The 27,068-nt window shown below is 45.0% G+C and overlaps 1 protein-coding gene across 20 annotated transcripts in view; it reads right to left on the bottom strand.

Moving 5' to 3' along the window:
* The window catches only part of MTSS1 (MTSS I-BAR domain containing 1), a 125,012-nt gene that overhangs the window by 32,220 nt on the left and 65,724 nt on the right, over positions 1 to 27,068 (bottom strand). For all 20 annotated transcript variants that reach the window (XM_030498461.1, XM_030498468.1, XM_030498375.1 and 17 more), the window contains 2 exons: positions 2,633 to 2,717; positions 1,293 to 1,384 (listed from right to left, as the gene is read on the bottom strand). In XM_030498461.1, coding sequence (XP_030354321.1) covers positions 1,293 to 1,384; positions 2,633 to 2,717 — 177 coding nt within the window. The remainder of the gene's footprint in view (positions 1 to 1,292; positions 1,385 to 2,632; positions 2,718 to 27,068) is intronic.

The following is a 27,068-nucleotide window of genomic DNA, read 5'->3' as shown; positions in this document are numbered from 1 at the left end:
GATGGAGCAGAGCACACTGCAGTTGTCCCCATTTGCAGATGAGCTGCAACTCCCGGGAGAATTAAAATCCCAGAACAAAACATTACACCTCTAGTCCAGGCACACTAAAGGTACCAGATATGGAAACTGATACTTTAAAAGAAAAAAAGGAAAAGAAAAGATAAAAGGCATGTATGCATGTATATACATATACACATACACTCTAACAAAGGAGGGCAATGTTATTACTCTTCTGTAGATGGAAAAACAGAAGCAGGCTGGTGGTGGGCACAGGAACTGTACTGGGGCCAATTGCACCCTCAACAATACCCAAGTCTACCCACTAAACCCTGAATCTCACTGCCACTTTGGCCAGGGTCACCCCTACCTGCAGGACCCAGGTGATTCCTCCCTCCTGCTCACTACCTGCTTAACACACTACAGCATAAGGTGGAGATCTTTTCAAGAGCTGCTGATTTAGCTGCTTCTGTTTGACCACAGTAATAGCGGGGCAAGAAGCAAATCCTCTTTTGGAGGCCGGGCACACTTCTTCCCACCAGTTCTCACCCTCCCCAAAATAAACTATGGTGATGCTGCTTCTTTCAGACATAGCAGAAATCTTCAGTTTTCAAAGGGTAGTGGTGAACTGCAACCTGCTTTCAGCCCCTCTACTAGAGGGCCATCACCCTCAATGCAAGTCTTGCAAAGCCAAAGGCATCTACCAACGTGCTTTCACTGTGCAAGACTTTGCTGCCTCCTGCTCGTTCCCCAGGAAAGCCTCTGGAGCCATCATCAGCACTGCAGCTCTCAGCATCCCATGTCCAACAGCTGAGCTCTCCCGTTCTCTGCGTGCACATTTCTGTATCACATCAGATATAAAGCAACGATGCTGAATGATGCCCTGTTTTACAGGGCTGTGTATTCTCTGAAGGACACTGTCTGAGACATAACATGATCTTAAAGTTAGCATTTAACGACACCCCAGGGCTTTGCTGGGACGGATGCAGCATCCCCAATCCTCAGCACTACTGGAGATGACAAGGTGAGAGTGGGCTAACAGTTCAATCTAGTCACTGCTTCCCAGTCTAGGAAAACCAACCCATCCCTTGGGGTCCTGCAAACTAAAGCTTCAAAAGGTATATGCAAGGGTTAAAAATATGTTAGGTGCTTTGGGAGAGGAATGTTTTAGAAAAGAAAAGTTGCTGTACATATTTAAGCGAGTCACTCAGTTTCCCAGTACAAACATGAAAAGAGGAAGAAAAGCTGATATTACAATCTTACTCCTATTAAAGAATTCTTCCTCTGTTAACTACCTTTTGCATGGTCTTTATCCAGTTGATTGGCCACTTTCTTCCACTCTTCCATCTGTTCTTGAAGTGGGTTTATCAGACAGTCAATTAAAGCACTAATTTTGTTGAAAAAACACAAAGAGCAATCAAATCCTGCAGATGCCCCTATTCTTATATAGAGAGCCAAGGTCAATATTGGAGTATTTTTACTTTTTGCTGTGACAGCTACCAGTGTCACAATGTAAATACCAGAACATAAAAATGTTTACGCTGGAGAAAGCAAAAGAAAGGACTGGATCAAAAGAAAAAACCAAATCCACATCACGAGATAGGCAGAATTACTGCACAGAAGTTCAGGACAGTGAGGAACAGAGCGTAAACCAGAGGAGTGACCTGAAACAGGGCCAATATAAACAGTTAGATCCTACTCATCTGTCACACAAAGAGCAGTTTAAATGGATAGTCTGGAGACTGGAAAGGTTCATGCAGCCATGAAGATTCTAAACATAAATAACACATGGATACACACAAGAAGACAGAGCAGTTGTGCAAGCGAACACCATCCTGCCCACCAGTGTGCCTCACCTCTCACCAGTGGAGTTCATGATACAGCACTAGTAATGCTCCACTGATGAATGAGATTGGGATGGAATCATTTAAACAGCTTACTCTGGGGCAACTAGAGACTGAAGTTGTCTCCTCACAGCGAATTTTACAAATATCTTTATTTTAAAAAGGGAAAAAACATACCGGGTCATCAGGCAAATGGTGAAGCATCACTTTGGTTTACCTCAGGTCAAGCGTAACTTTTAAGTCTGGTTTAAAAAGGCACACATGCAAACTACTACTTACTAGAGAAGTAGGTTGTTTATGTATAGCCCAGCTTACATGTGAGTTAATCCTCTCCCATTACCTCTGCAGTCTAACTTTACTGCAAAAAGGTGATGAGGGAATTTGCCTTTTTCATACTTATTTGCTGAAAGTTTCTCTCTTGGCTGCAAGTTATTTGGGCTCTTCAGTAAGCTGAGGAAGCAGCACAACACTTGCTTCTGCTTTAAAATTTAGTGACAAAGCTTAAAGTCCTGAAACAAAGACAGGTTGGTCACATTAGCAGCTGCCTGCTCAGCACTGAGCAACAGGAACCAACAGAGATTTGAGGTGACAAGCTCAAGTCCCCAGAACATGCAGTGAAATCCTGCATGGTCACAACACCTAGTGTGCTGCTGGGGAGAAAACAACTGCTGTTCTCAGTGGCACGGTCAGAGATCAGCTGAAAAGCCAGTGCTGGTGAACAGCTTTAGGTGTCCCCCAGCAGCAAATGAAAGACCAACCTCGAGCTCCGGGCCAGGCACAGAGCCACTCACCTTGAGAACTGCCGGAGTTTGGACTCTATACTCCTGTGCCTCATACACATCCTGGTAAGAGCAGACCCAATCTCTCTGGTACCACCTGAAAAACAAAACACAAGGCAGGTGAGACCCCTGAGGAGATTCCTGCCTGTGGTGTAGAGCCATGCCAACCAGAAGGCAGGTGCCAAGTCTTCCAGAGCAACTGTAAAACAGATTTATAACCACTGTAGAATTGACCAGGCTATTAACCAGGCAGACCTCAGGGATATCTACCACCTTGGGAAGAGATTCATTTTTGTTCATCCAGAGACCAGAACAAGCAAGCAAACATGATTAAAATCCCATTCTTCTCAACAGCTTTATGTGCCATGAGGCACAAGTCCATGGCAGAAGAGTTAAATGAGAAGGGCTTGAGATGTCAAAAGACAAGAAGCAAAGCTGGCGAGCGGGCATCTACAGACAGCTTATTTCCACATTTTGGACTTGATTCAATTTTTCCATCTCTAGATTCTTTAGGCCAAATGCCTCAAAAGAATTTTGCTCCTCCAGAATATGCAGCTAATCCTATCTATTGCCTCATCCATCACTGACACATGCCATCAGTGTATCGCATGTACCTGCCATCTCAGATCGCGCAGACACTTTCCATCACATTGCCAGGAGGTGGCACTATTTGCTCTATGCCCTCTCTCATCTCTGTTTCTGACAACTGCAATGACGGCAAGAGTAATTTGCAAGTGTTCCTCCTCTTCGTTTTCCCTTGTAAAAGCACACATTCCTCCATTTCCCGCTTTAATCAGCATTACCAACTTTGATCAGCCCATTAAATTCCAATATAATTTTGTTTTGGTTAGCGTTAGTCTTGGTAATTGCTTAGGTCCTATTTGCAAGCCAAATCTACTATTCCCAGGGCACAAGCATCAAGCTTTGCACAAAGCTTTTCCAAACTGTAGCATTCTCTGCAATGGCAAAGATAGCACCATCTATTTAAAAGTCTTGTTGGATTATTAAAATAACCTCAGACTTGTAATATACAGTCAAGGATCTTCCCTACACTTTAAAAATGGTATTGCACAAGTAAAAAACTATTTTCCTAGGAAAAACCCGTGAAGATTTTAACAGTTTTATTTAGTTTTTAAGCATGAAAACAAGTCACCATCTTCCTGCATTCTTGCAGAATTAAATCCTGTGCCCACGAAACGGCTCTGGAACAAAGACACTAAATAACAGGAACAAATTGTGGCTATTTGGTATTTTCCATTGTCCAAAAAGATAAACAGAAAGTCCTTTGTCACTTGCCCAATTACTCATGTTTTTATAAGGAGCTTTTGAAATAATATTATTTGGGAACACTGAAGAGCTGTGGCCTTGCTGTGTATGAGTGGCTGGGAAAAGCATATGGATTTCAGCCTGGATCCAGACCCATCTCTTCCGGCACTGCTGCACTTGCACAAGCTGCCATAGACTCTGGCAAGTTGAAAAGCAATACAGAAGATGGCAAACAGCATAACAGAGAAAGAGCAACTGGAGGAGGAGGACAATGTCCACAGCAAAAAGCGGATCTCTGCCCCAGAACATCAGCATTTTTCTCTAGAGCCACTGCCAAATAAAGTAACTCTGAGCCCAATAAGGCACAACTCCAATGGCAGAGATGGAGAAATGAACCGAAAACTTCCATGGCCATTGGCAGAGCAATTCCCAATCGAGTTTGAGTAAAAGGCAGGTTTTTCAGGTTGAAGACTCACTGAAACACTGGAATATTAAGGACTGTCAATGGTTAAGTGACACTGTTTTCCTAAGCCCGTTACATTAAGAAAGGAAGAGTCGTTTCAGAACAATACATAGGAAATAAGGCACCGTGTGTTTTGGAGACTAGGAAACAAGGGTCAGTTACTATTAATATTGAATTGCAAGGTAACAAGATTTTAACTGAAACCCCAATAATAAAATTATTAATACAACCCTTCAACATATAGCACAGCCGGACGGGCAAGGTCAGCAAAACAGCTGTACAAAGGTAGGTCCATATATTGGTAATTGTGCTTGTTTAAAAATCTCAAACAACAAAACACAACAAAATAAATAAGGAATAATATAATCAAGGAATAAAAAGGTTATTCCATGGAAAAAGAACAAACCCAGCTGGTTGGGGATGAGGGGGTTTATGGTTCTTCCCACCTTTTGAAACTTCATGTTATCTCTAAGTGTTTACAAGACCATGGAAGTACGAGGTGTTAATTTTATTCTGTGAATGAAGACTACTCTAACAAACTGTTAAAAAGAGTGAATCCCTCCCAAACAGCACTTAAATTACAACCTCAACCTGCCTAAAAACGAAGCACCGGGGAACACAATCACTCCAAATGGCTAAGACAAGAAAGGATTCCTGTTCCTCTGCAAAAATCATACCTCGCTACAACCAATAAACACAGTTTATTGATAAATAAACTGAGTTTACAATAAGCTGAATTCAGAATAAACCAAGCTTAACCACGTTGGCAATGATATGTCTGCAGTACTACAAAATATCAACATAACGCTTGCAGCGAATGCACGTTCCTTATAGAGTCTTCCAGGTGTCCTCTCTGCTCCTCTTGCTATAGGACCATTTAAAGAGTTCCCTACAGCCTCTTCCTGCAAGGCACAGGAGTGAGGTTTGCTTTATTCCTCAAAGCCTTCTCCTTTCCAGCCTGGCAGCTAATGGACACTCGGTGCACCAAGCACGGAGCGGGGCAGGCAGCAGGCACCCGCTGAGAGGCTGTTGTGTGCCAGCAGCTTCTGCCCCAGCAAAGGGAACTGGTCTCCATTCAACACATGCTGCTACAATAAAGTCACCATGCAATTTCAATTCGTGTTTAAAAGCTAATGTTACTGGTGTCTAATGAACTGTGGGAGAGAGAACCTCTGCAAGAGTCAAAGGGTTTTTTCATTTTGGCACTCACTCCATTAGCAGAGGCAGGAACCGTGTCCAAGTATCCCTACATATCTACCCAGGTGAGACAGCCCATGGAGGTGTGGATGCACCTCCTGCAGAGTTTCTGGATGCTGAAACAGCAGCATTTCAGAAAGGGTCACCTCCTCAGATGTGCCTAAACAATTTGTATTTTGTGGGTGCTTCAGCAATCCCTTGTTAAAACAGCCACCGGACTGAAGGAAGGACAGTACCTGCCTATCTCCTCCCACACCTGAATCCCACCACTCCTCCTCAATTTATTAAGTACTCCAACAGCACTGGAGTTAAGCAGAGCTTCACCTCCCTGTTCCCAGCTATATTATCTTGAAGAATCAACATGCTTCCTGAGAAGGCACCCCAAAACAGGTCTCTCACCACCCTTGATTTACTGAGCTGGAGCACCATGGCCATTTCCGATGCATTCAGCAGTCCTTCCAGGAACATTTGCGGTGCAAAGCAGCTTTCTGCGAAGGCTGATTCCCACCAGCAGAACTGCACTGATGCTCCTGTTTCCAAAGGGCTGGGATCAGCTGGCTACACAGACTGGCAGAAGGGAATCATTTTATACCACTGCGGTGGTTTGAAAACATCCAAACATAACACAGGATGGTAGTTTGGATTTTCTTCATTTACCCAATCCCAGCCAGACAGCTTTAGTCAACATGAGTAACATATGCTTTACATAAATTACCATTCAGTGTTACAGTAGTAGCTTACTCACTATTTGGACCTTACAAGCAACATTAATGTGTGCCCAAGTCTGGGTGTTGACTACGCAGCTGAGTATCCAAAATAAGAAGCTTAGTGCACTGGCTATGCCATAGTCATACAAAACCTGCTTCAGCCTTCAAATTAATTATGGTTTACTTCTTAAAAAAGAGCTGCTCCATAAGTGATCAACTGCCTACTTACTCGAGGACAGAGCCATGAGCCAAGCAGACAGAAGACCAAGTGGAGGTAACTCTTTTTTCAGTGCTATCAACCCACAGACGTGGTGGCAAAAAGAGCATCTTAAACAGAACCGTGTCAGGAGTATGCCAAAAGCACTGCCCAGCTCCACTTCACTTACAAGCAGGTGCCTGGCAAAAAGTCATGGCATTTTCCAGTAGCTCGAACTTCCTGAAGAGAAATACTGCGGCCAGCAGCAAGCTTCCCATCAGACCAAGAGAACATTGGGTGGGTGACCTGGCTCCATTCACTGCTCCGCAGCCATGCAGAGCATGGCTGTGCCTTGGGCTCTCAGGTTATAAAATGAGGCTGTGAATTATCAGCTTCTCTGACATGCTACAGTAATTCACCCATTAAGGCAAACAATGCTTGGGAACGGTGTAAAGTAATACGTGGAAACCGGAGACGAGAGCAATATTCATCAGAATTCCCACTCAGAGAAAGTGGCTTAACAAAATGCTCCTGTCAAATTTGATTAGAAAGTGGGTGATAACATCAGCCTTATTTCTCATAAGTAAAAGGCAACTCTGCCAGGCAAAACGTGCTTTCGCTCTCACCTTCCTTGTTCTCCCTATTCCTGCCTAAGCCTGTAAAAGACCAAAAGCCTTTCTCATGTAAGATAATTAAATGAAAGTCTGTGGACCACGACACTACAATGAGTCCACTATAAAGGCATAAATGATTTTCTTTCGATGCTTGCTTGTCATTCAACATTGCAGAGAGACAACAGGGAGAGACTGTAGGAAAGAGACTCAATTGTTTTATTGGAGTCATTATGTTCGTATTTAATAATGATCATATATCAAGGAAATGATTATTTGATGAAATGTGCAGCTGTACAACTGCATGGCCTCTGTATACTCCAAACAACCCACTACAATCAACCTCTTATCTTCCTCCTCTTGCTTCACTGTTGAGCAACCCCAGAAGGCTGAGGAGCTGACTGCCTTTCAGGAAGTGCCTTTAAGGCTCCAACTTACTAACGAGCTCGTCTTTATCTTCAAGGGCAGAGTCCAGCTACTTCCCTCTTTCCCAAAAGGGAGAGAATGATGAAAAATGAGTGTGATACTTTTGTAATTTCAAAGTTATCAGAAGAAGCTGCCATTTTTGAGCAAAGATTAAAAGCAGGAGCGGAACAGAGGCTGGATTATTAAATACAACTCTGAATACGGAGGCTATGACAGGAGGACTAACAGTAGGACATTTTAAGTTAATGGTCATTACTCAACCCTTTTCCAAACTCACACTGTTAGAAGAGCAAGCAGTTTCCACCACCGATTACACAGGGCACGGGCCTTGATCTTGCAAAACTGTTTATGTGGATGCCTCTGAAACTCAAGGATGATGGGATCAGTGCCAGGGTGCTACAGCAGACACAGAAAAAAGGAGGACTTTTGCCTAAAAGTGACCAGCACAGGGTTTGTAAGCATTACCACTGGGACAGAAACCTGGAAGTAGAGCTATAGTAGCACTTCATGTTTCAGGGTGTCAACAGCCTCCAGGTAAAGCTTGTAAGTTGGAAAAACACATCAAGAACTGCAGACAACAGAGAGATATTATTCAGCATCTACCAACCAGGAAAAGAAAACAGGACATCCTTATTCTTAGAGCTACTATGAGCCTTTCTGAGCAGTGCCTGGCCAAGTCTCTGAAAGTTGCTGCTCAAAACTAGCAAAAAAACCCCATTTCCTGAAGGATTTTTAAACAAGTTTTAACTCAGACATCTTTCAGAGAAGACTGGATCAACAAATGTAGATTCAAGGTCAAACTCACCTCAGGAATTTAGATTAACTGAATTTAATAAAGCAACTCTGGCAGGCCACAGTCACACACCGCATCTCTGCGGCTGTCATCACAAGGGAACAGCTTGCTTGCAATGTTCAGCTGAGTGCCCTTTTGGGCAAATTACTTGGAAAACATACTTATAGAGGCCTGATATGAAGTTGTCACGTTTACTAGAGCCCCACACAGTCCAGATGATCCTGAGAAGAAAATGCAGTCGGTGGTTTATTTTCTCTTTTACAGAAGAAACCAGCGTTTGTTCATGGATGGAGCTAGCAGGATCTCCAATTTCATTTGCATTGATTTTAAAGGAGGAAGAAGAGTTAAGGAGAAGAGTGGCAGTGGCAGCTACTTAAAACAGTAAAGTAGCAAAAGGAACAGGAAACCTGGGCCATCGCTCAGCCACAGCCTGCCCTGGCAACCACCAGCTTCAGGAAGTCCTTAAAACAGACTATGACCATGTTCCAGTCAGTATGTTAAAGAACAAGCAAGAAACTCTCATGACTCGTTCTGTTCTAGCTTGTTCCTCTGCTAAGCAGCATTTTTGCTTACCCTAGCTGTTCTCCTAGCAGAGCACTGGGCAAAGCCCTTGCCCCATGGGAGTCGACACGAGCGTTGACATTAAACAAGCAGGGTCAGAATTTCAGCCATGCACATGGAGGTCATTACAGTCTGTCTGACATACTAAATACGGTCATGAACCAGCCCTGCTATGATCTTTGGACAGTTTGGGTTTAATCAGCCTCCAGGGCATGCTGGAAGGCTCACCTGGGGCCCTCTGCTTTTAAAGAGGAGGTCACACACACAAGAGGTGGCTGGAAATGCTTTGGAAAGGTTTAAGTTAAGTTACCGTAGGATGCATCAGTTCCATTTTAGAGAAACTAAGAAGCCTGTCATTGATTCACAGACTGGTAAGAGACACAAAATGCATCACTGAACCGTGACATCCTGTTAGAGAGCTGTAAAGTCCAGGCAGAAGTGTTTCCCAGTAACAAAAGCCTCAAGTTCGAGCATGTTTGTGTCAGGAGTGCAAGCTGGCTTGGTCCCTCCTCCTCTCCCTTGCACACACAGTGCTGACCACACAGATAGCAGTGTTTTGCTTCTGGTGACTTCTCTCAAGAATTTATATCCATCCCTTCTTGCAGGTACTTGTTGCTTGTTTTTACGAACTCAGAGTTCCACATCAAGGTTTTAATGCCGCAAAAACAAAGCATCATTAGAAACAGATTTGCTTAGAAAAGCAAATACCACACTTGTGTTTTCCAAGGGCCATTATTTACATTTCATTCTTTGGAAAGCAAATAATTTCATTACTGAAAACACAGAGGGTCTGCCAAACATCTGTACTCACAGTGAAGCAGGGCCCAATGATACTGTCCATACCTATTCCCCGTTTCTTTTCAAATGTAGAGGTGAATGTATTTCCAAAATCATTCTATGAATAGCTATGTAAACCTAACAGTCTTCATCTGAGCAGATCCAACTGCTTGGCTCCACATGCTTCACTCACTAATGGCTTAAGGCAGGCAACGTGAGCCACCAAGCTCCCTCTCCAAAACAAAAGGAGCATGCTAACAAACAGGACTCTGTAATGAAAAGGGAATTCCTGAGGCTGCTGAAGAACACAAAGTCAAGCCTGTGTGCTATTCTGGAGTTACCCCTCACCTGTGCAGCATCCCAGAGCCGAGCTGCCAGCCAACACGTATCTAAAGGCTGGCTCCATCATCCAGGGATACGTGTTGCACGAGGACCATATGGTGAGAAGATGGAGATTGGTTCAGGCCTATTTAGATAGCCAGACTCATTGATCTCCATACCTTGATGAGTCTGGCTCTTAACGTCAGCCCAACGTGTGAAGAAGGCAGTAACTCTAGATCCTTATGTTCTTCTGAAGCACAGCTCTTTATTTTGTCTGGACATAGCTAGGAACTGCAATGTAATCTAATCAGACACCAGCAATATTCAATGAAGGGAAGGGATAATACACTTACAGCAAATGGCTTGGAACACCAAGTGCAATTCCACTGCACGCTCGGCAGAACACGCACTGCTTATTTTGAACCAGCAACTTCCACAGATGCTGTGAAAAGTCTACAGCATCTCTCCTCTTTGTGTTTAGCTATCAGCCTTGCAAACACCTCTGGCCCCAAAAGTCAAAAGCTCCTTAACTCAGGTCTCCCAATCACCTGTGCTGCTGATCCCCATCCAGCAAGGATTTCAGCTACAACCAAATGGCTGCTGCCTTTGAAGCCCAAAATCAAGCACGACCAGGACAAGCAGGTGCAAAAAGCAGAAGAAAAGATTATTTTTAAATCCGAGTCAGCAGATCTGACTGAAACCCCACAGCCAGCAGATCTGCAGAATAAGGCAGTGCTATTTTTACACGCTGTCATTACTTCCAAGAGAGCACGCTTCCTTACTGAGCAGAGTGAAAGATCATGGAGGGACAAAGGGAGCTACAAATCATTGAAACCACTTTAAGAAATTACCAGTTCAAGGAATTTTAGAGAAAGTCCATTATGGTTCAGTTAGTTACACAGAGATACAGCATCGTCGGCCCATCAAAAGCCCCAGTGCACAGCATCTTAGTCCCTGGGCACAAAGGGGAAGCTCTGTCCCTGCCCTGGGTAATTCAGGGACGCGGATTCCACTCGCTGGGGCCTTTGCTCCTCATGCCTTTGCTCAGCGTTCATGGCTTCTAACTGCAGCTGGCAGATATGGGGCAGGGTGCTGGTGGTGATGCTTCCAAAGGCAATGCATCTTTTTTTCTGGTACCTTCTCAAGGCAGCTGCTCTGTATGCTCCAAAGGCCATTAAAAAATCATCTCAAATACGTATTGAAATACCCATGGCTCAACTTCATCCCCCCTTGATTTATTTAGTGTGCCCCCAAACTCATTTCAACATGGTAGAAGCCTAGAGATTAAAAACACGCTGACTTTGCAGAGTTCCCTATAGCTCAGGATACTCAGCAGCAGACACACAGGGAAGCTGCAAACCTCTTTAATCCAGTGGCAGATAACAAGAACCCAGGGCACTACTGTTTAGAGTTACTCAGGCTGCCCCAAAGCTCATTTTGTGCTGTGCTATCTATGGTTAACTCTCAGTTAACTAGTTTTGGCCTCACTGATTGGGTTTTTTTTTTTGGCAGCATCCCTCTTATTTTCGACTCCAGCTTCCTCAGCCTCATTACAATATAATGAATTTTCACAAAGCAAAGGAGAATGCCACCACTTGGGTTTGACACCAGCTGGCTGCTTGAGCCTGCACTACAAAGGAATTTGATACACAACACTGAACTCTGCTTACAACAACAGTAATACTCCATCCTGACACAAAGTGAAATGAGGACAGTCACCTCCAAGCAGAGAAACCAGAGGTCTTTGTGCTTTTGGCCACAAACTCCATAAACGCACGCTCCAAAAGACACAGCAAACTCTGAATTCATACTTTTCGTATTTAGAAAAGGTCTGGGCATTTTCTTCACTACCTGTAAGCAGCAAGTGAAGTGAGCTTCACTCAAGCACAAGGCTGCATGCAGATCAGGTGAGACAGCTCACGGGCACCGGACTGTGCTCCCCTGACCTCTGGCTGTTTTGAATGCACAATTCACATGCTCCGCAGGCAAACTCCTCCTGATCCCACAAATCCTTCCAAACAATCTATGCTGTCAGGCTGCATCTAACGTGTGCCTGCTGAAACCATGAAGAGTGCAGCAGGAGAAAAGCTTCAAGAGTTCTGTGATTCACAGAAAGAAAAGAGCACATCTTATAGAAAAGATCAAGTGAAGCTGCATTATAAATCCAACGAGACACTTAGCCATGCAGACTGGCATGTGGACTCCAAGGACGAGCTTATCTCTTTCTGCAAGGACAGAGCAACTGGATTTCTTCTTCAAAACGAGCTCTGTTGGACTGTAAGGAACATGCCTTGACCATTGGAACAGCAGATACACGTAATTCTGCTGTAGTTGCCCTCTGTGATGCACACATATGCAATGAACTCCACGCTTGGAAGATCTGTGCAAGAAGGCCAAGTTTTAAAACGTCACTCAGCCATCCTTAGTAAGGACAACTGCAAGAAGCTTTGGGAAACCAGGGTTTGAACCAAAGAAAAATACTAGAACCAAAAGTCAGAAGGAAAACAAATTAGAATCAAGAAGAGGGCTTTGCAAATCCTGAGATTTAAGCCTTGAAAGGGAAGCAGAAGCTATCCTGTGCCCACAGAAGCTGCTTTACAGCATTGCTTCTCCATCATTTTAGCTGTTCCTTCACTGCAGTGCAGAACACCTTGGGACTTCCTCCCATTGAACAGTCCCTAGAAGAGGAGCAGGAGGGGATTCGCCCCTTACACTCCATGTAGGACAAACCTTCGGAGTACTATTACCATTCCAGCCAAGTCCTGCTCTTCTTATGGTCCTTAATCATCAAACCAGCTGAGGTTGGGCTGGCTTAAATAAGGCTGTGATACATGTACAGAGCGCTACTGAGGCTCCTGTAGCAACACCATGCAAAACCATGTTAATAACCTTCTTAGGGATGTTCCCTCTAAGGGTAGGGTAGGAAAGTCCATGTGCCTGTATTGCTCCCCTCCAAATGCTGCTGTAACATGTTTGGTTATTGGTCTTCCAGCATCTCATGCAAAACACAACCCAATCTGGGCAAAAACTACATCCGTGGTGTTTCCAAAATGCCATAAACCCAATTAAAGTCCATCTACAAGAAGTGTCCAGCCCAAGTGCTAACTTGGTCAAATGAATCCATGTACATTTACTTTTGCTGTATTTCTTAGGGTTTCTCTGAAAATGAATTCATAGCACTTCATGGTTAAGCTGGTTTTAGCAGAGAAACATTCATCTGGTCATTTGACATGTCTGGTAATGCAGGAAATCCATCTAAACCTCACAGCTCCTCACACGCTCTGATGCTCCCTTGTTCTTCTAGCAGACCTCATCAACCCGCACCTACAATGCACAGTTGGCTGTGACCTATTGCTATTAATTTATCTATTAAAGACAAAAGGAAGTGTCAAAGTTGGATGGAAGACTTCTGACCTAGGCTTTAAGCACTGTAATGCACAGGACGAGCATATAAATTACAAGCTTAGAGGAAAAGGCTCAGAAAGGGTCACCTCCTATTTAGGATTTATTAACTACTCCCCCCAGAGACCCTGGGGGGGTACCTTGGGGGTACCTTGATTTAGTACCATGTAACCCACATTCCCACATTTCACAGTGATATTGTTACACGAAAGGTTTCTCTTCCATCCTGCTCAGCCGTGTGAAACAAGAACGATCGATTCGCCCAGCTCTTTACCCAGAGATGGTCAACTCAAGAGAGAGGTCACTCAGAACTGACACACACATAAATGTGAACACAGTTACAGCGAGTCTGAGGAAACCTATGTTTGTAACGCTGTGCTGGGGAAGAAAAGCCTTGGATCACTCAACAGAAAGTCATCTTGCCATGTGGTCTCACAACCAGTTTGTAACACCCAGGGCCAACAGAGATGACAAGATTTTCTTTTGCTAACCGATGTGAGAGGCCCCAGGTTTTGGAAGCTTGAAGACTTGGGCTCTAGTCCCAAATCCCCAAGCGCAAGCTTGACTCAAATCCATCTGCTGCTCACTACCATGTTCTGCTCTATCCTGCGCTGAAAGGCAGAAATCTTACAAGCCAGTGAACAATTCAGTCTGCGGAATAAGGATGGAGCCACTCCGAAAAGGTGTGTGGGGAAGAGGCAGTTACTGAATTGCCCACCTTGCCCTGATGGGCAGTAATGCTTTAAGGCACTGATTCATGAGCTGTGCGTATCCAGACGATGGTGTGTACACTACCACAAGTCCACAGGCAGTGAGTGCAAAGCCCATGTTGCAATACAACTGTGTCGAGATCATAGCAACCAAACACCAAACAGAGCAAAGCACCTTCTCATCACAAACCCATCAACAAGTGACTCCCCTGTGCAGGGGTCAACACCACTCATGTGCCTATATTTAACATCTGCACTGAGAAGTAATTTATGGTTTTATTTAAGGGGAGCTTCTTGAAAGAGGGCAAAGGTGCCTCAAAGTGTTTGCCCCAGGGTAAAGTGCATCTGCAGACAGTTCCTGAGGTGCAGCTAACACATGGGAGTTTAGTAACACTATACAGCTCTGGTTCCTTGACATTCCCCTGGGCATTGCAGGGTCAAAGCAGGCCAAAACTTTTTGCAAATTTAAAGTTCCAGTCAAAAACAAAACCACACACTTTTCACATCCTTCATAGACCAGACACAGCTTGTTCCAGAGAGAATCAGTTTCACCCACTTGTACAAATACCCACCGACCAACTTAACCACTCTAAACAGCCAAGCACTCGTACTGGCGATTAGTTTTGTTACCACAACACACCAAAGTGAAAACAAACCTTAACAATGTGATACAGGCAGGATTTTAAAATATATATTTAATGTGCTCATTTTTAATGTGGTCAACTTCTGCAGTTACGCTCTGGTAAGCGTGACCTATCATCAGTCTTAATAGACCTCCAATGCGACATCAGTTTCTGATTTATTTCCCCTCCATCCCACATCCTCTTCAGAGTCCATTTCTATTTCAAGCATCAGTACCCAATGCTTGCAACATCTGCAGGTTGCCAAGCCAGTTTATCTATGGAAAAATGGATATGAACTACTTGCCAACAGAAGAAAATACACCCTGCGCTGAAAACTGGCTAGCTTGTGCTTTTTCCATCTATCTATAAATACAGCAATGCCAACTGCTAATTAAGTCAGACAGGTTCAAATGGTGTAAAAGCTGTAATCACAGTGTGCCATGTGTAAGCCTCTAAATATATATATTAAAAAATGAGGCTGGAAAGCCCTCCAACCAAAACCTTGTAAAGGGATAAGCACTCTCAGCTTTTTACACCACATTAAGGAGAACAGAGAGCTGCTGATCAAGGCTTCCCCATGCAGAAAGCACAAGACAGGCTGTAAGAAGCAGAGACAACACAGCCCATGAGATCTGTTGTTACGTGGTTCTAAAGCCACGCTCCCCTCCAGCTCCCGAGCAGCCCTTCGGCTGCCGGAGTCTCTGCTCCTGACGTAAGCTGACAGTAACTGCAATGCAGCACTCGCACGGGCGCCCAGCATCTCTGGATTCCTCTTCCGAGGCAGCAGCACTGCCACTCATCCCGAGCCAAGCCAAGGGCATGCCTTCCACAGGAATACTTGCCACGTTTAAGCTGTCCAGCTGCAATCCATCGCAGGCACAACCGCCTGCGATAGGCTTTAGCCTAGATTTTTGTAACGGTTTGTTTAAAGTAGGTAAGATAAATGATTCAAGTACAAAGATAGCCCCCGAAGAACGGGGTTTTGGTACGGGAGTAAGGACGGTATAACTGGGGCTTGATGTAAGCACTATTTCTCTGGTTAAGTAAAAAAAGGCTGCCCAAAGAAAGTAGTTAATCTCATTATTCTGCCGTTCCCAACAGGATCAAAAGGCTGTGAAAGGCAAGACTTGCGGGTCAGACTATACGTAAAAGAAGAACAGGGTACCTCAGCTGGCAACTCGGGATAAACCAGTCCTACATCTGGGACATATTCTGTATCGTGCATTATTTTCCTAGCTGAGTGATGTGGCAGAACCCTACAGCAGCAGAGGTGGGCACCACTGAAACATGCTGTGGAAACTGATGGATTGCAAACGTTAATGAAAACAGAATCACACTCAAGGAGCTCTGGTTTATCTACTAACAAAGCTTTACAGCAGGTTTGTTAAGATGTAGGCGAGCCAGGGGCACATGTAGGCATGAAATGATTAAAAAATGTATTGAGCTCCAAAGACAGACACGAGGAGCATCTGCTATGAAAATAAAATTAAACCTAACACTATATTAAAGCACTGAAGGAGGTGATTGAAGACAAAATAGGTACAAATCAGCATCAGCAATTACCCCTCAGTGATTCCCCCCCCTTACTAGAGGCAGCTCTTGCAAGACAAGTCAGCAGTTGCGATGGGCAGGGAGGAGGGAGAGGATCCCCAGGGACACTGTTTCCAGCAAGAGCCAAGTGAGAGAAGACTCGGCTTTAAACGTAAAGTGCACACAGAAGATGGTGCAATATGGCTTCCTTTGAAGTTTCACTGCCTTTTGCAAAAGGAAGAGAAAAAAATAGCATCAAAAGAAATGAGCTTGCAAAAAAGATGAAGAGATTATTTTAGCAGAAGCTGTTTTCCACAAGAGCATCACCTTCCCTCAGCCTGACCCCTGCGTGGAGCAGCCTCCAGGGACAGGGTGCTCCTCATCCGAACAGAGCTGCTGAAAATGCACCTCTGCCTCAAGGTTTTGTTAACTGAGTTGCACTGGACACGTTTCAAACAACCCCGATGCTGTCGAGCTTTGCCAGGCAATAGTGTGAAACACCAACCTGTCTAACTGGAGAAGTGAAACTGGGGCTTCTACAGACGCCTGAGGCTGGATGAACACTTACCTCAGGCATCTCTCTGCCAAGGCGCACTCCAAGCAAGAACGTTCTGACAAGCAGGCAGTGATTGAATACAGAGTCCTGTCCAATTTGCTCATTTAAAAAATGAATTTATGATTTAAAATTCAGTTTATTCTGCCAGCTGTTAGCAAGGTCATAGGTCAATCCAAAATCTAGGCAAGCCACCAGCCCTGACGGGTGAGGTGCTCTGCTTTCTGCAGGCAGTGTTTGATGGGCTCAGGACCTCAGCCAGCTTCCGCTGGCTCTCCAGCCAAAGTGACGTGATGCATTTGGAGCAAGGCTGACCAGGGACAGCCTCGGGCACAGTGCAAACCCAGGCACAAATGTGGATCTCTGGATCTGCAGCAGGAAGCTGTTACCCACCCCATTCCTTTAGAAGTTTTGGATCCTTCTGTCTCTACATGACTGGCATCAACGTCTCCCAACAGCAGTTCTGTAGCCATGGAAAAGGCCACTAGTGTATCCAAGGATCCCTCCTAAAAATCAGCAGCAGCACTAGAGATGAGAACACCCACCAGAAAGATGGGCATAAAGACATAAATCAACACAGAGCTTATCCCAGCACCTCATTGGATGTCAACCAAGGTGATCCTCCCTCAGATCACAAAAGAGCCATCACAAAACAGCAGCCCAGACCTCTTCTCTAGATAGAGTTGCTCAGCTTCACGTGCCTGTTGGCCCCCAAGTTTTGAGAACTCAGCAGCCAACAGGAAACATGTTGTCCTGGCACCGTGCTCTCTTCAACCCATTCCAAAAGTAAGGAAACAGTCAAGCTCAAAACATGACAGTGGGCTATCAATTTAGTACAGCCAACACTTCCGAAAGGAAAAACTTCCAGTCACACAGTCTTTAACCCAGCCTCTCAAACAGCCTAATTCATTTGCAGCAGGATACGCTTCCTGCCATAAAACATCCATATGCAGAAAATATTACACACTTCCTTCAAAATCTATATTTAAATTGGAGTGATAATGCAGTGCTGATATTCACTGCCCACCATGGACTTTTAAAGCAAGGTAGAGATTTAGATGCTTCAGCATGATTTTATGTTGTTCTATTTGCAAGTTTTCCTCCATCGCCACCTGAGTGCTCCTGCAGGAGAGCCACCAAGACAGACATCACCTGTCCTGGTGACTCACAGCAGTGAACTCTATGTGATCTAAGGAGCATGTATCACCAAGAAGAGCTCTTTAAGCCAAGCATTTTGCTAAGGAAAGTGTCACACTTTTGTCAACCTGGAAGGCTCTTTTACAGCAGAGAGCACGGGAGGATCCACCAGGCAAAGGGCCAAGTTGTCTCTCCACAAAACCTTCCCGAGAATTGCTCTGGTGACTGCTGGGACAACTGCAGAGACAGGAATGAGGGTTCCTGTCCAAGTGACACAGTTCCCTGCTCACCTGCATGGACAAGTTAACTCCAGGAAGAAACAGTCTGTTCTCTTCTCAGCCAACAGAGTAAAACTAGAGAGCAATCTCTGGGCAGACCCCATTTCCTATAAGATGCTCTTGACCCAGTGAACAATATAGCACTGTTAAACTGAAAATACTGAACCCACCTGGCTGAGGGAACAGGGACCTGAGCTCCACTTTTATTCCTGGAATTCCCTGTGATGAACAAGAATGAACCCCCCAAATATCTGTGCTTCAAATTTCAGGATAATTTGATTCTCCACAGATCACCAGTACCATCCTGGTGGTTTTGGGGAAATCTGTGCAAAGCCAATGCAACATTTTTGAGCATGGCCTCTGTCGTAAATGAATGCACTGAGGTCCACAGGGTGAGCCTGAAAGATAAGCATGCTGAGCTTCATCTTCAGCACACAGGTCTCCAAAGAGCATCTTCTCCATTTCTCATAGTAACTTCAGACATAACAGAGGGGGTGAAAAAAAGGCAACGCTATTAGGATTTCTATGACTGTGACCTTTAAATGTTTAACTAGCAATCTCTTCTTCACAGTCAAGACAAAGCAGCAGGTGATCAGCTTCACTATGAGTCACTATGCCCCTGTAGTGCAATAATTCAATTAGACACTTTAACAGCCTTCAGTTTTGTTTGGGATCTGCTTACTCGAGCCACAGTCCCCTAGCTACAGTTCTGTTTTGCCTTTGCAAACTAAGCAGGGTCACTCCAGGTCAGAGCTGGATTCAATGAGAGGTCTCACAGAAAATCCCAGATGCTCCAAGAAATGAGGCTGATGTTTCTGGAGGAGATATTGAGAACAAGAGCTCTGGGAGAAGGTCTGGAGCTTGTGCCTGGATACAAGCTGCACACTTGCAGTGAGGTACAGGCGAGATGCTGACCTCTCCTACTCGCTGATCTCAGGATCCACGTATTTCACTTGCTCAGGCTACCTGCTATCCTCCAGCTAAATCAGATGCACTGTTCTTCATTTTCTATTGTAGCTGCTGCAAAAATACTCTTAAAGGTCTGTCTCAAATCAATCTCCAGAAATAGCTTCAAACCTTCACCTTCTGCCTGATCCATTCCTCAGCTGGTGTTATGGGATCAGGAAATTGCTGGAGCAGCAGAATAGAGTTTCCTGTGTAATATGTAACACACAACATCATCATCATTCAATCACACCTGGATTTTGGAAGTTATACAGGAAAGTATCTGCAAGCTTGAACTGTGTTCTTGACAGCCAAGGCTCTTCCCTCTCCTCCAGAGTAATTTCTTTTCCCCCAACAGCTTCATAAGCAATTCTGAAAAGGAAAAACATCTTTCCTGCTTCCCCACAGCTGAGTCAGCAATGGCAGCAGCAAACTCGCAGGGCCTGAGTGTACCCTGGTGACCTCTGGACCTCTAAAATTGTTTCACTTTCCCCTCAGCACTCCAGATCTCCAAGCCCAGGCACAGGCATGATGTACGTGAGTTGTACCCGTGCTCTCGCAGGACCAGCCACTGATTTCTGCTTCAGAGTCCAGAGGGTTACCAAAACACAAAGAGAAATTAGCGGGAAGGGTAAATGTTCTTTCCATCGACCCACAGCCAAATGTGCTTACCAAAAAAACAAACTACACGCAGCATCTCCTGCTTTAAGCCTGCACCACGGGGCACACAGGTTAACTTTAAAAATTACCTTTTGTAAGTTTTAGCTTAAAAATTACCTTTGGTTACCCTTTACTGACCATTTCACAAAGATGAGGAATCTGGCACTGCCTGCAAGCTAACGGGTAAGTGCTTTACCTCAGACAACATCTGCTCCTGGGTTTTGCTCCAGAAATCCTGGGTTCAAACTCCACTGCTGTGGTCTGGCTGTTTGTTAGGGTTGGACAGTCATTAACACAGAAAAGGCAAATGATGAGCTTTCACAGGGAGGAATGAAACATCTTTGTTCTGCAGCACATAGCTCAATCAAAGCCTTTTGTTAAATATTCTTCCACTTCTTAAACCAAGTGTTTTGCACTATGGAAAGAGTAATTTTTGTCTCATACCAACCCTGGTTGTATTTATAAAGCCACATATAGTATGATATGGGGGGGGTTTAATCCAGGATTAGACTCACCAAGAGCCTTATCAACACATCAGGGGTTTGCAAGGAAAATATTAGTGCCATAAGCTCCAGCACGTATGCACATAGCTTCATTAACATGAACACCCCCCCTAAAAACTGCATTGTCATTAGGCCTCGTGCTGCTGTTCACAGATGTGTTAAAGGGGGGTTACTGCCTAATGGGTCTAATATTGCCCTGACACAGGGAAGCCCTAAAGAGAGCTTTGCAAAAGGGCTCCAGGACCAGTCACAGCAGGAAGATTTATGTCAGACATCTGTACCTATATGAAGAGGAGATGTTCAGTTTTACAAGGGTAAAGAAACTAAAACCGTGGCCTTGTAACAGAAAGTGAATCGAGACAAAAGACATTCCTCTTACGCAGCAAGAAGATAAGCTGGCAAAAAATAAAAGCAGGTAAAGAGTGAAGTCATGTATCAACCTCGTGACTTGAACGCAAGGAAGATGCAATCTATTTGGCTTATACTTACGTACAAAATCTCATATTTCTTTCCAAGAAGGTCTTAAACCGAGGCTCTTATCTGCCATTATAATCTTGTCCTGTGGCTCACACAATAACAGTGAATGTGCAGCATGTAGGCACCACAATCTCTTTCTGTTTCCAGCTCTTCTAAAATCACTTTCAATACTTCAACCTCTCAACACTCCCACCAGAAAAACCTGGTGAGTCACCACAAGCAACTGAAACACCCAAACACCTGTGACCTGTGCAGAGATTTCGTCTCCCCAGCAAACACCAGACAATCTGGAGATGGCATTAACGCCTTCAAAACTTGACCTGGTGACTTCTGGAGCTTTCTGGTGAAACAAGGTATGTCGCAGGCATCACAAGTGGAGGTTTATGGGGCAAAAACTCAGAATAAAGCATATGTTTAACAGCTGGGCTAGGAGAGGCCATAAAGCTTTCCCTTTTAAAAGCAGTGCAATCTCCACACCGCATCCGACATCCCAGGAGCGCTGGAGCAGATAGGTCCCTGGCACAGCAGTCTGGGTTTGGTATGCTGCACCTCAAGCAGCTCCTGCCTCTGCTGGGTAAGACATAAAAATCACTGTCAGCCTCAGAAAAGACACGGGTTGTGCTCTTTATGCTCAGCACATGGGAGATGTCCTTTCCGTCAAGGGCCACAAGTGACCGACATTAGTTCTCTATTAACATGCAGCTGGGGAGCTGGTAATGAGAACATATTTCTTTCTTCCTGATTTGATAGAAGAGACATCGAAATATGTTTTAATCTGCAACACAGACTGATAAAACCAGCTGCCCAACAGCCACGAAGGCTTAATTCTCCTCGCAGAGCTCAAGAGCAGCTTTACTGCCTGCCGGATAAGTCATGTTTACAGCAGATCCTCAGAGCTGCTCAGCCTCCTGGATGCATTTAGAAATCAGACCAGAGGGTAGATTTGCAGAGCAGTAATTAGCACAGGAGATGATGGAGAAGCAATGGAGAAGAATAATTTAGTCTGTGTCAACAACAGGTCAAGGTCCGGGGGGCTTGTCCCAACTTCTGGGCAGCTCATGGGGTGAAAGGCTGGAATGATGAAACAAGGGGATCCACATTCTGAAAACCCAATTGCTCCCCACAGACCAACTTGAGCAGTCTTAATCAGCTTTGCAACTCTTCTTCCTTCCCATTTCAGGGCTTCTTTTGTGTTAAAACGAAAGGCAGGTAGTGGGCACCCCTGACAAGCAGCACTGCCATGTTGCCACAGTGACTGTAACCGTACACGGTGTGTTGGCAGGCAAAGCATTTCCTCGCTCCTATCTTTCTGCTAATGAGTCAGCAAGTGCATTAACTTAAATAACACATCACCAGCTCATCAGGCTTGTTACTGTGCAACTGCACCCCAGAGGAGAGCAGATGGGAGAGCTCCTGTTGTACCAGCTGAATTCAACCCTGCTCCCCTCTAAAGCCATGTCCAGACAAAACCACAAAACCACCACTTGCACAAAGCTCAGCATCACCATTCCCATCTGGGATGGACCGTGTCAGCATTGAAACGAAATAGAGAAATTATTAGACAAAGTCAAAAAGATATAAATATGAGATATAGGTATCTTAAGAACCCCCTCGGGTCAGAGAAAGGCCAGGAAACATCACGCAGTGCAGCTCCTTCTGGGCTCTCCTGATCCAAAACAGAGCCATGGCACCAAAACTCATACATTGCCTCTCATGTGCAAAGAGACTACAGAATTTGTCCAATAAGTTTCTGGAGGGCTGGTTTACTTGTGCTCCTCTGCATTCTCAGGAACTAAGCATCTTCTGTTTTAAGTCAGTAAGAACCTATCACTGGCATTCCATCTACAGACAAAAAGCAGTACCAAAAGCGTCAATACCAACATATACTCCTCCAATTACTCGTAGTATGTTCCTACTCCTAAATTCATGAGCAGAAGTCCCAGGGCACACTCAGGAGCATAGAAACTAGCAAAAAGATTCATTGCCCCTATGCAAATACAAAGTTGAACTATTCATATTCTTTAGACCCTAATACATAAAGCAACACATGCAGATTCCCAGAAGAGCTAAATACAGGCTCACAGACACATCAACCAAGAAGTGGACAGTATTGATTGACTTTCTGAAAGCTTCAAATGTGCATTAATTCAGGAAGTAAAAAGTGGTTCAAGAAGAGAAATAACACCAGACCCAGCCCTTTCCAACTCTGCAACCTGCCCCTGCCCCTTCTCCCATTTTCCAAGGCATTTCCCACCCCATCTGTGCATGGCCGAGACAAGCTACCCCAAATCTCACCCACAGGAGACAGTCTGTGTACTGCTCCCGTTTAATGGAGACACAGAAATTCCTGGGGAAAAAAAAAAAAGCAGGGCTAAGAATAAATCCCAGTGGCCAGAATAAGCACACGAACTAAGTACAAGGCACACATAAGAAGATTTATTAGGTCTCACGCTGTAATAGCACTGTGAATCATATTGATGCCCTATTTGCTATCCACATGCACCTTGAAGTCAATGATAAAAAGTTCAGCTGGCACAGAAAGACACCATGCAGGGTTTCACCTGCAGTGTTTTACTTCTAGCTCTTCCCCAATTCACCTGGGTTAATCCAAAAATCGACTACTTTGGTGGAAAAAGATGGAGAAGTCTTGAGGCGCCTCCAAGCTGGTGAGCACACAGGGCTGACAAGCAATTCGCCAGGCTGGGACTGCTCCACTATGTCCAGTAAGTTCAGGATACACGAGGGAGTCAGTGATCACGGGAATGCTAACAGCAGACAATCTTATCTTCAAGAATTCCTTTTTATTAGGAACCTGAGATCTGAACCCTCAAAAATCAAAGCAAGTATTACAGGAATTGCTGCTGGTGTTGCCGTTGGAGCAGGTCTGCAGCCGCTGCTGGACAAGGTGTGTGGAGGGGAAGGGGGGCTGTTCCAGGGAGTCCTGTTTGCCAGTGTACCAACAGGGCCAGGAAAGGACTCCTTAGAGATGATGACATGAAGGGCAGGACTGATACTACCAGTGGTAAATGAGTAAAGGAAACTACAAGGAGCAACAGAAGGAAGTGAGAGGAGAAAGAGCGCCTTCAAAACACAAAGCCACTGATGGTGGATCTGTTTTTATCTCCTGTTTTCCACACAAAATTACTACACATCTGCCGCCATGGCCAGACTCCTCTGTGTAGCAGGTTTGCCATCTCTTCTCGTGAGACTATAGAAGATATAGTGATAGATTTTCATAACTTGCACCCCAGAGCACACACAAGCCCTCCGGCACTAGGCATATTCAGTACTGGTGACAGGGACCTTCTAGAAGTCCCACCCCACATCCTTTTGTACAACCTGGCTTTCAAAACTAAACACGGGCAGTAGCACAAGCTTGTTTGCTGTGCTCCACAAGCCTGTCTTGCTCCCATTGGAAGCAACACCACCCCATCACTTGATCTAAAGGGACAGCCACACCTTCAGTTCACAAGCAGTGCCTTCCATTTGATGCTAACTTTGGTGCTGGCTTCTCTGCTGAGAGTGTGTCTCTGGTGCAAAAAGGATGGTAACCAAATTTACTTGAACAAGCCTTTGGAGAGCTTTGAAGATGGAGCAATATTGAGTCACTGTAAGTGTGTTCCAAATTAAACTTCAAGGTACAGCTAAGGACACCCTGCAGCCACACTCCATCTCCTAAAGCACTCATTTCCTGGCAAATTGTTAATGTGTGTAAACCAAAGTAAACAATAGCAAAGCCATAACTGTCCTTCCCATCCAAACACACCTTTTATTTCTTGGTCCTACATCCCAAGTCATTTGAGATCACTGGGGGAACAAATAGATGGAAATGTTACTTCTGAGGCCTACAGATTTTTTCCATGATGAAAAAGGTCCCTCCAGGGCTCGTTCAGACACAACCTCCAGGAGGTGAGGAACGTCCTGGCTAATGCCCACGGATCTGTTCAATTCACTGCACGTTCCTTAGTCCTACAGTATCTCTTCTTTCACAACAGGTCCTCCTATTCGTACAAACGTCATCCAACCTTCGTTTGCCAAGGACAAACAAAACTGCACAGAACACCACAGTTCTCCCTACGCTACGGCACAGCTCTGCCTTTATTTCTCTCGTAAAAGAGATACAAGGCAACCAGCACACGTGAGCAGTTGGGGAAAACAGGCATCTCCTCTGACATGCAGCGCAGGCTGTCGCTCTTGAGGGGACCATTTCAGCCAGAAACCACCAAATGCTGAATGGAGAGATGGGCCTGACAGTGAGAGGCTGGAAGGCAGCGAGGGGGGTTCACAACAGCCCTATGTGGCCTGTTTCCAGGGCCCACCACTGAGCGTGGCTCTGCTCTGCGTTCGGGATTATTGATTATCCTCCCCTAATCCTGTGATTGACTGCCCAGGGCAAAGGGAAAAAAAGTTCCATGTTCTATACAGAAAGATAGTTATTTAAAATCACTACCAGAGATCCGTATCTCTAAGCTAGTCTTCTGCTCTCTGGAGAAACCAGACAGCTGCATAGTAAGAGACTGAAAGCTACAATAAAATGAAGAAAGGAGCTTCAATAAATCATTAAACTAGAGCTCATAATGTTTATCTGCAATGTCATGTCCCCACAATCTACAAAAGCAGACGTGTAACTTTTTGTTTTTCTTTTATCAACTATTAAACTGTCATGTAGCTATTACAGAAGATTGAAACTTCCTTTAAAAAGCATTGAGCATCAGGGATTGCAGTTTCTCGTCATGGAAGGGATACTTGCATGCCAATCCATATCGTGTAGGAGGAACTGGAGACAAAATACATGGAAATAAACCTTTGAAGGAGAGGCTGTTCACCACCTGCCGATGTTCTGGCAGCCAGACGTGCCCAGAACTCCACTAACGAGGCAGCTCTGTGGGATCATTTTTACCAGTGCTGCTCCATCTTCCCTCATTTATTCTTCTGGTACACCCCATCCCTACATTTCCAAGTGTGTTACATATACAATGAGGCACAGAGCTGGTCCAAGGCCTTCCAGCAGTGCAGGCAAAGTCCTACGTGGCCGTGGCACTTCTGCCCAGGGTATGGCAGGAGGGGAAGCAGACAGAACAGCTGTTAGAAGGCAGACCCATTTCAAGAGCAGGAGGAGGTTTCAGGGTCAGCAGTCACTTTCCTACACCCTCCCTTGCAAACGCCACTGCTTCTCCCCCAGCCAGCCTTGCTGTCCCTCCCCAGCCCTGGAATCGCCAGGGAGATGGGAAGCACCACGGCTGGGGCACCAGGGCAGGAGCATGGATGGAGAAGGGAAAGGATGGCCCTGGAGACATTTAGCAGGGCTAAACCGATGGGAGGTGCAGAGAGCTGTGCCTACAGTGTCATCCCCAAAAGAGATGAGCAGCTTCAGCCTGAGGAAACACACTGCCATTTCCCCAAGCCTCAGCGGCGACCAAGGAGCAGCCAGCATTGGATCAACGTGGCTGCACAACCCCTCTGTTGAAAGCTCAGAGCTCCTCCTGCTCCAGGTAGTGCCTTAAACACCGCTGACATTTTCCAGCCTTGCACTGTAACACACCAACACAGACCCTTCGCCTCTTCCTCTGGAGCTCTACTCCAGCCACAAAGGGAGGGGAAATCAGCCTCCCAGGTATTGCAGGGATCCAAATGTTTCTTTAAAACCTTGTTTCCTTCTTTTGGAAGAAGAATAGAGCAGGAAAAGCTCCCTGCTCCCTGAGGCTTGACATCCAGAAATTAGCATCTGTTTGTTTTACAGAACAGGACTTGCTCTATCCAATTTAGACCCCATCTGTTAATCTACAAACAAAAGCAAATAAGCACTGAAATTATGACTAAGGGGGATTTCAAGAGGCCTCCACCTTACTGTGCTTTCTTGAGGAATTATGAAGAGAGCCTTGCATTTATTCTGCTGTATTTCCTGCTGGCACTACTGCAAAATTCGAAGCTGCTCTGCTGCTTTTGTCTGCTGCTGATGTTGTGAAGCATAACTATGTGTTCGACCCAGCCGAGAGGGCTGCTCTTTAAAAGCATGGTTGAAGCACAAGCACAAAATCCTGACATACCAATCTGCGAGCAAATCTCTACTGCTCTGTACAAGCCCTCAAATTACTGCTGTGCTTCAGGTCCTTGAAGTCCACCAAATTAACAAGCTCTGGCCCACATGACTAAGGTTCACAGAAGTTCAACCCCAGCTTATGTAAGAGACGGAATCGGTGTGTTTGCCTTTAAAAAACACCCCACCAAGATAAACCCGAGGGTCAGCAAACATGCTGTGCAATATTTAACAAGAAAAAACCAGGACCTTAACGGGATTCGCAGCCTGAAACC

Source organism: Strigops habroptila, chromosome 1 (assembly GCF_004027225.2).
Source record: "Strigops habroptila isolate Jane chromosome 1, bStrHab1.2.pri, whole genome shotgun sequence".
Lineage (NCBI taxonomy): Eukaryota > Metazoa > Chordata > Aves > Psittaciformes > Psittacidae > Strigops > Strigops habroptila.
Note: the sequence above shows the minus strand (reverse complement) of the source record. Positions and strands in the feature narration are given on the sequence as shown.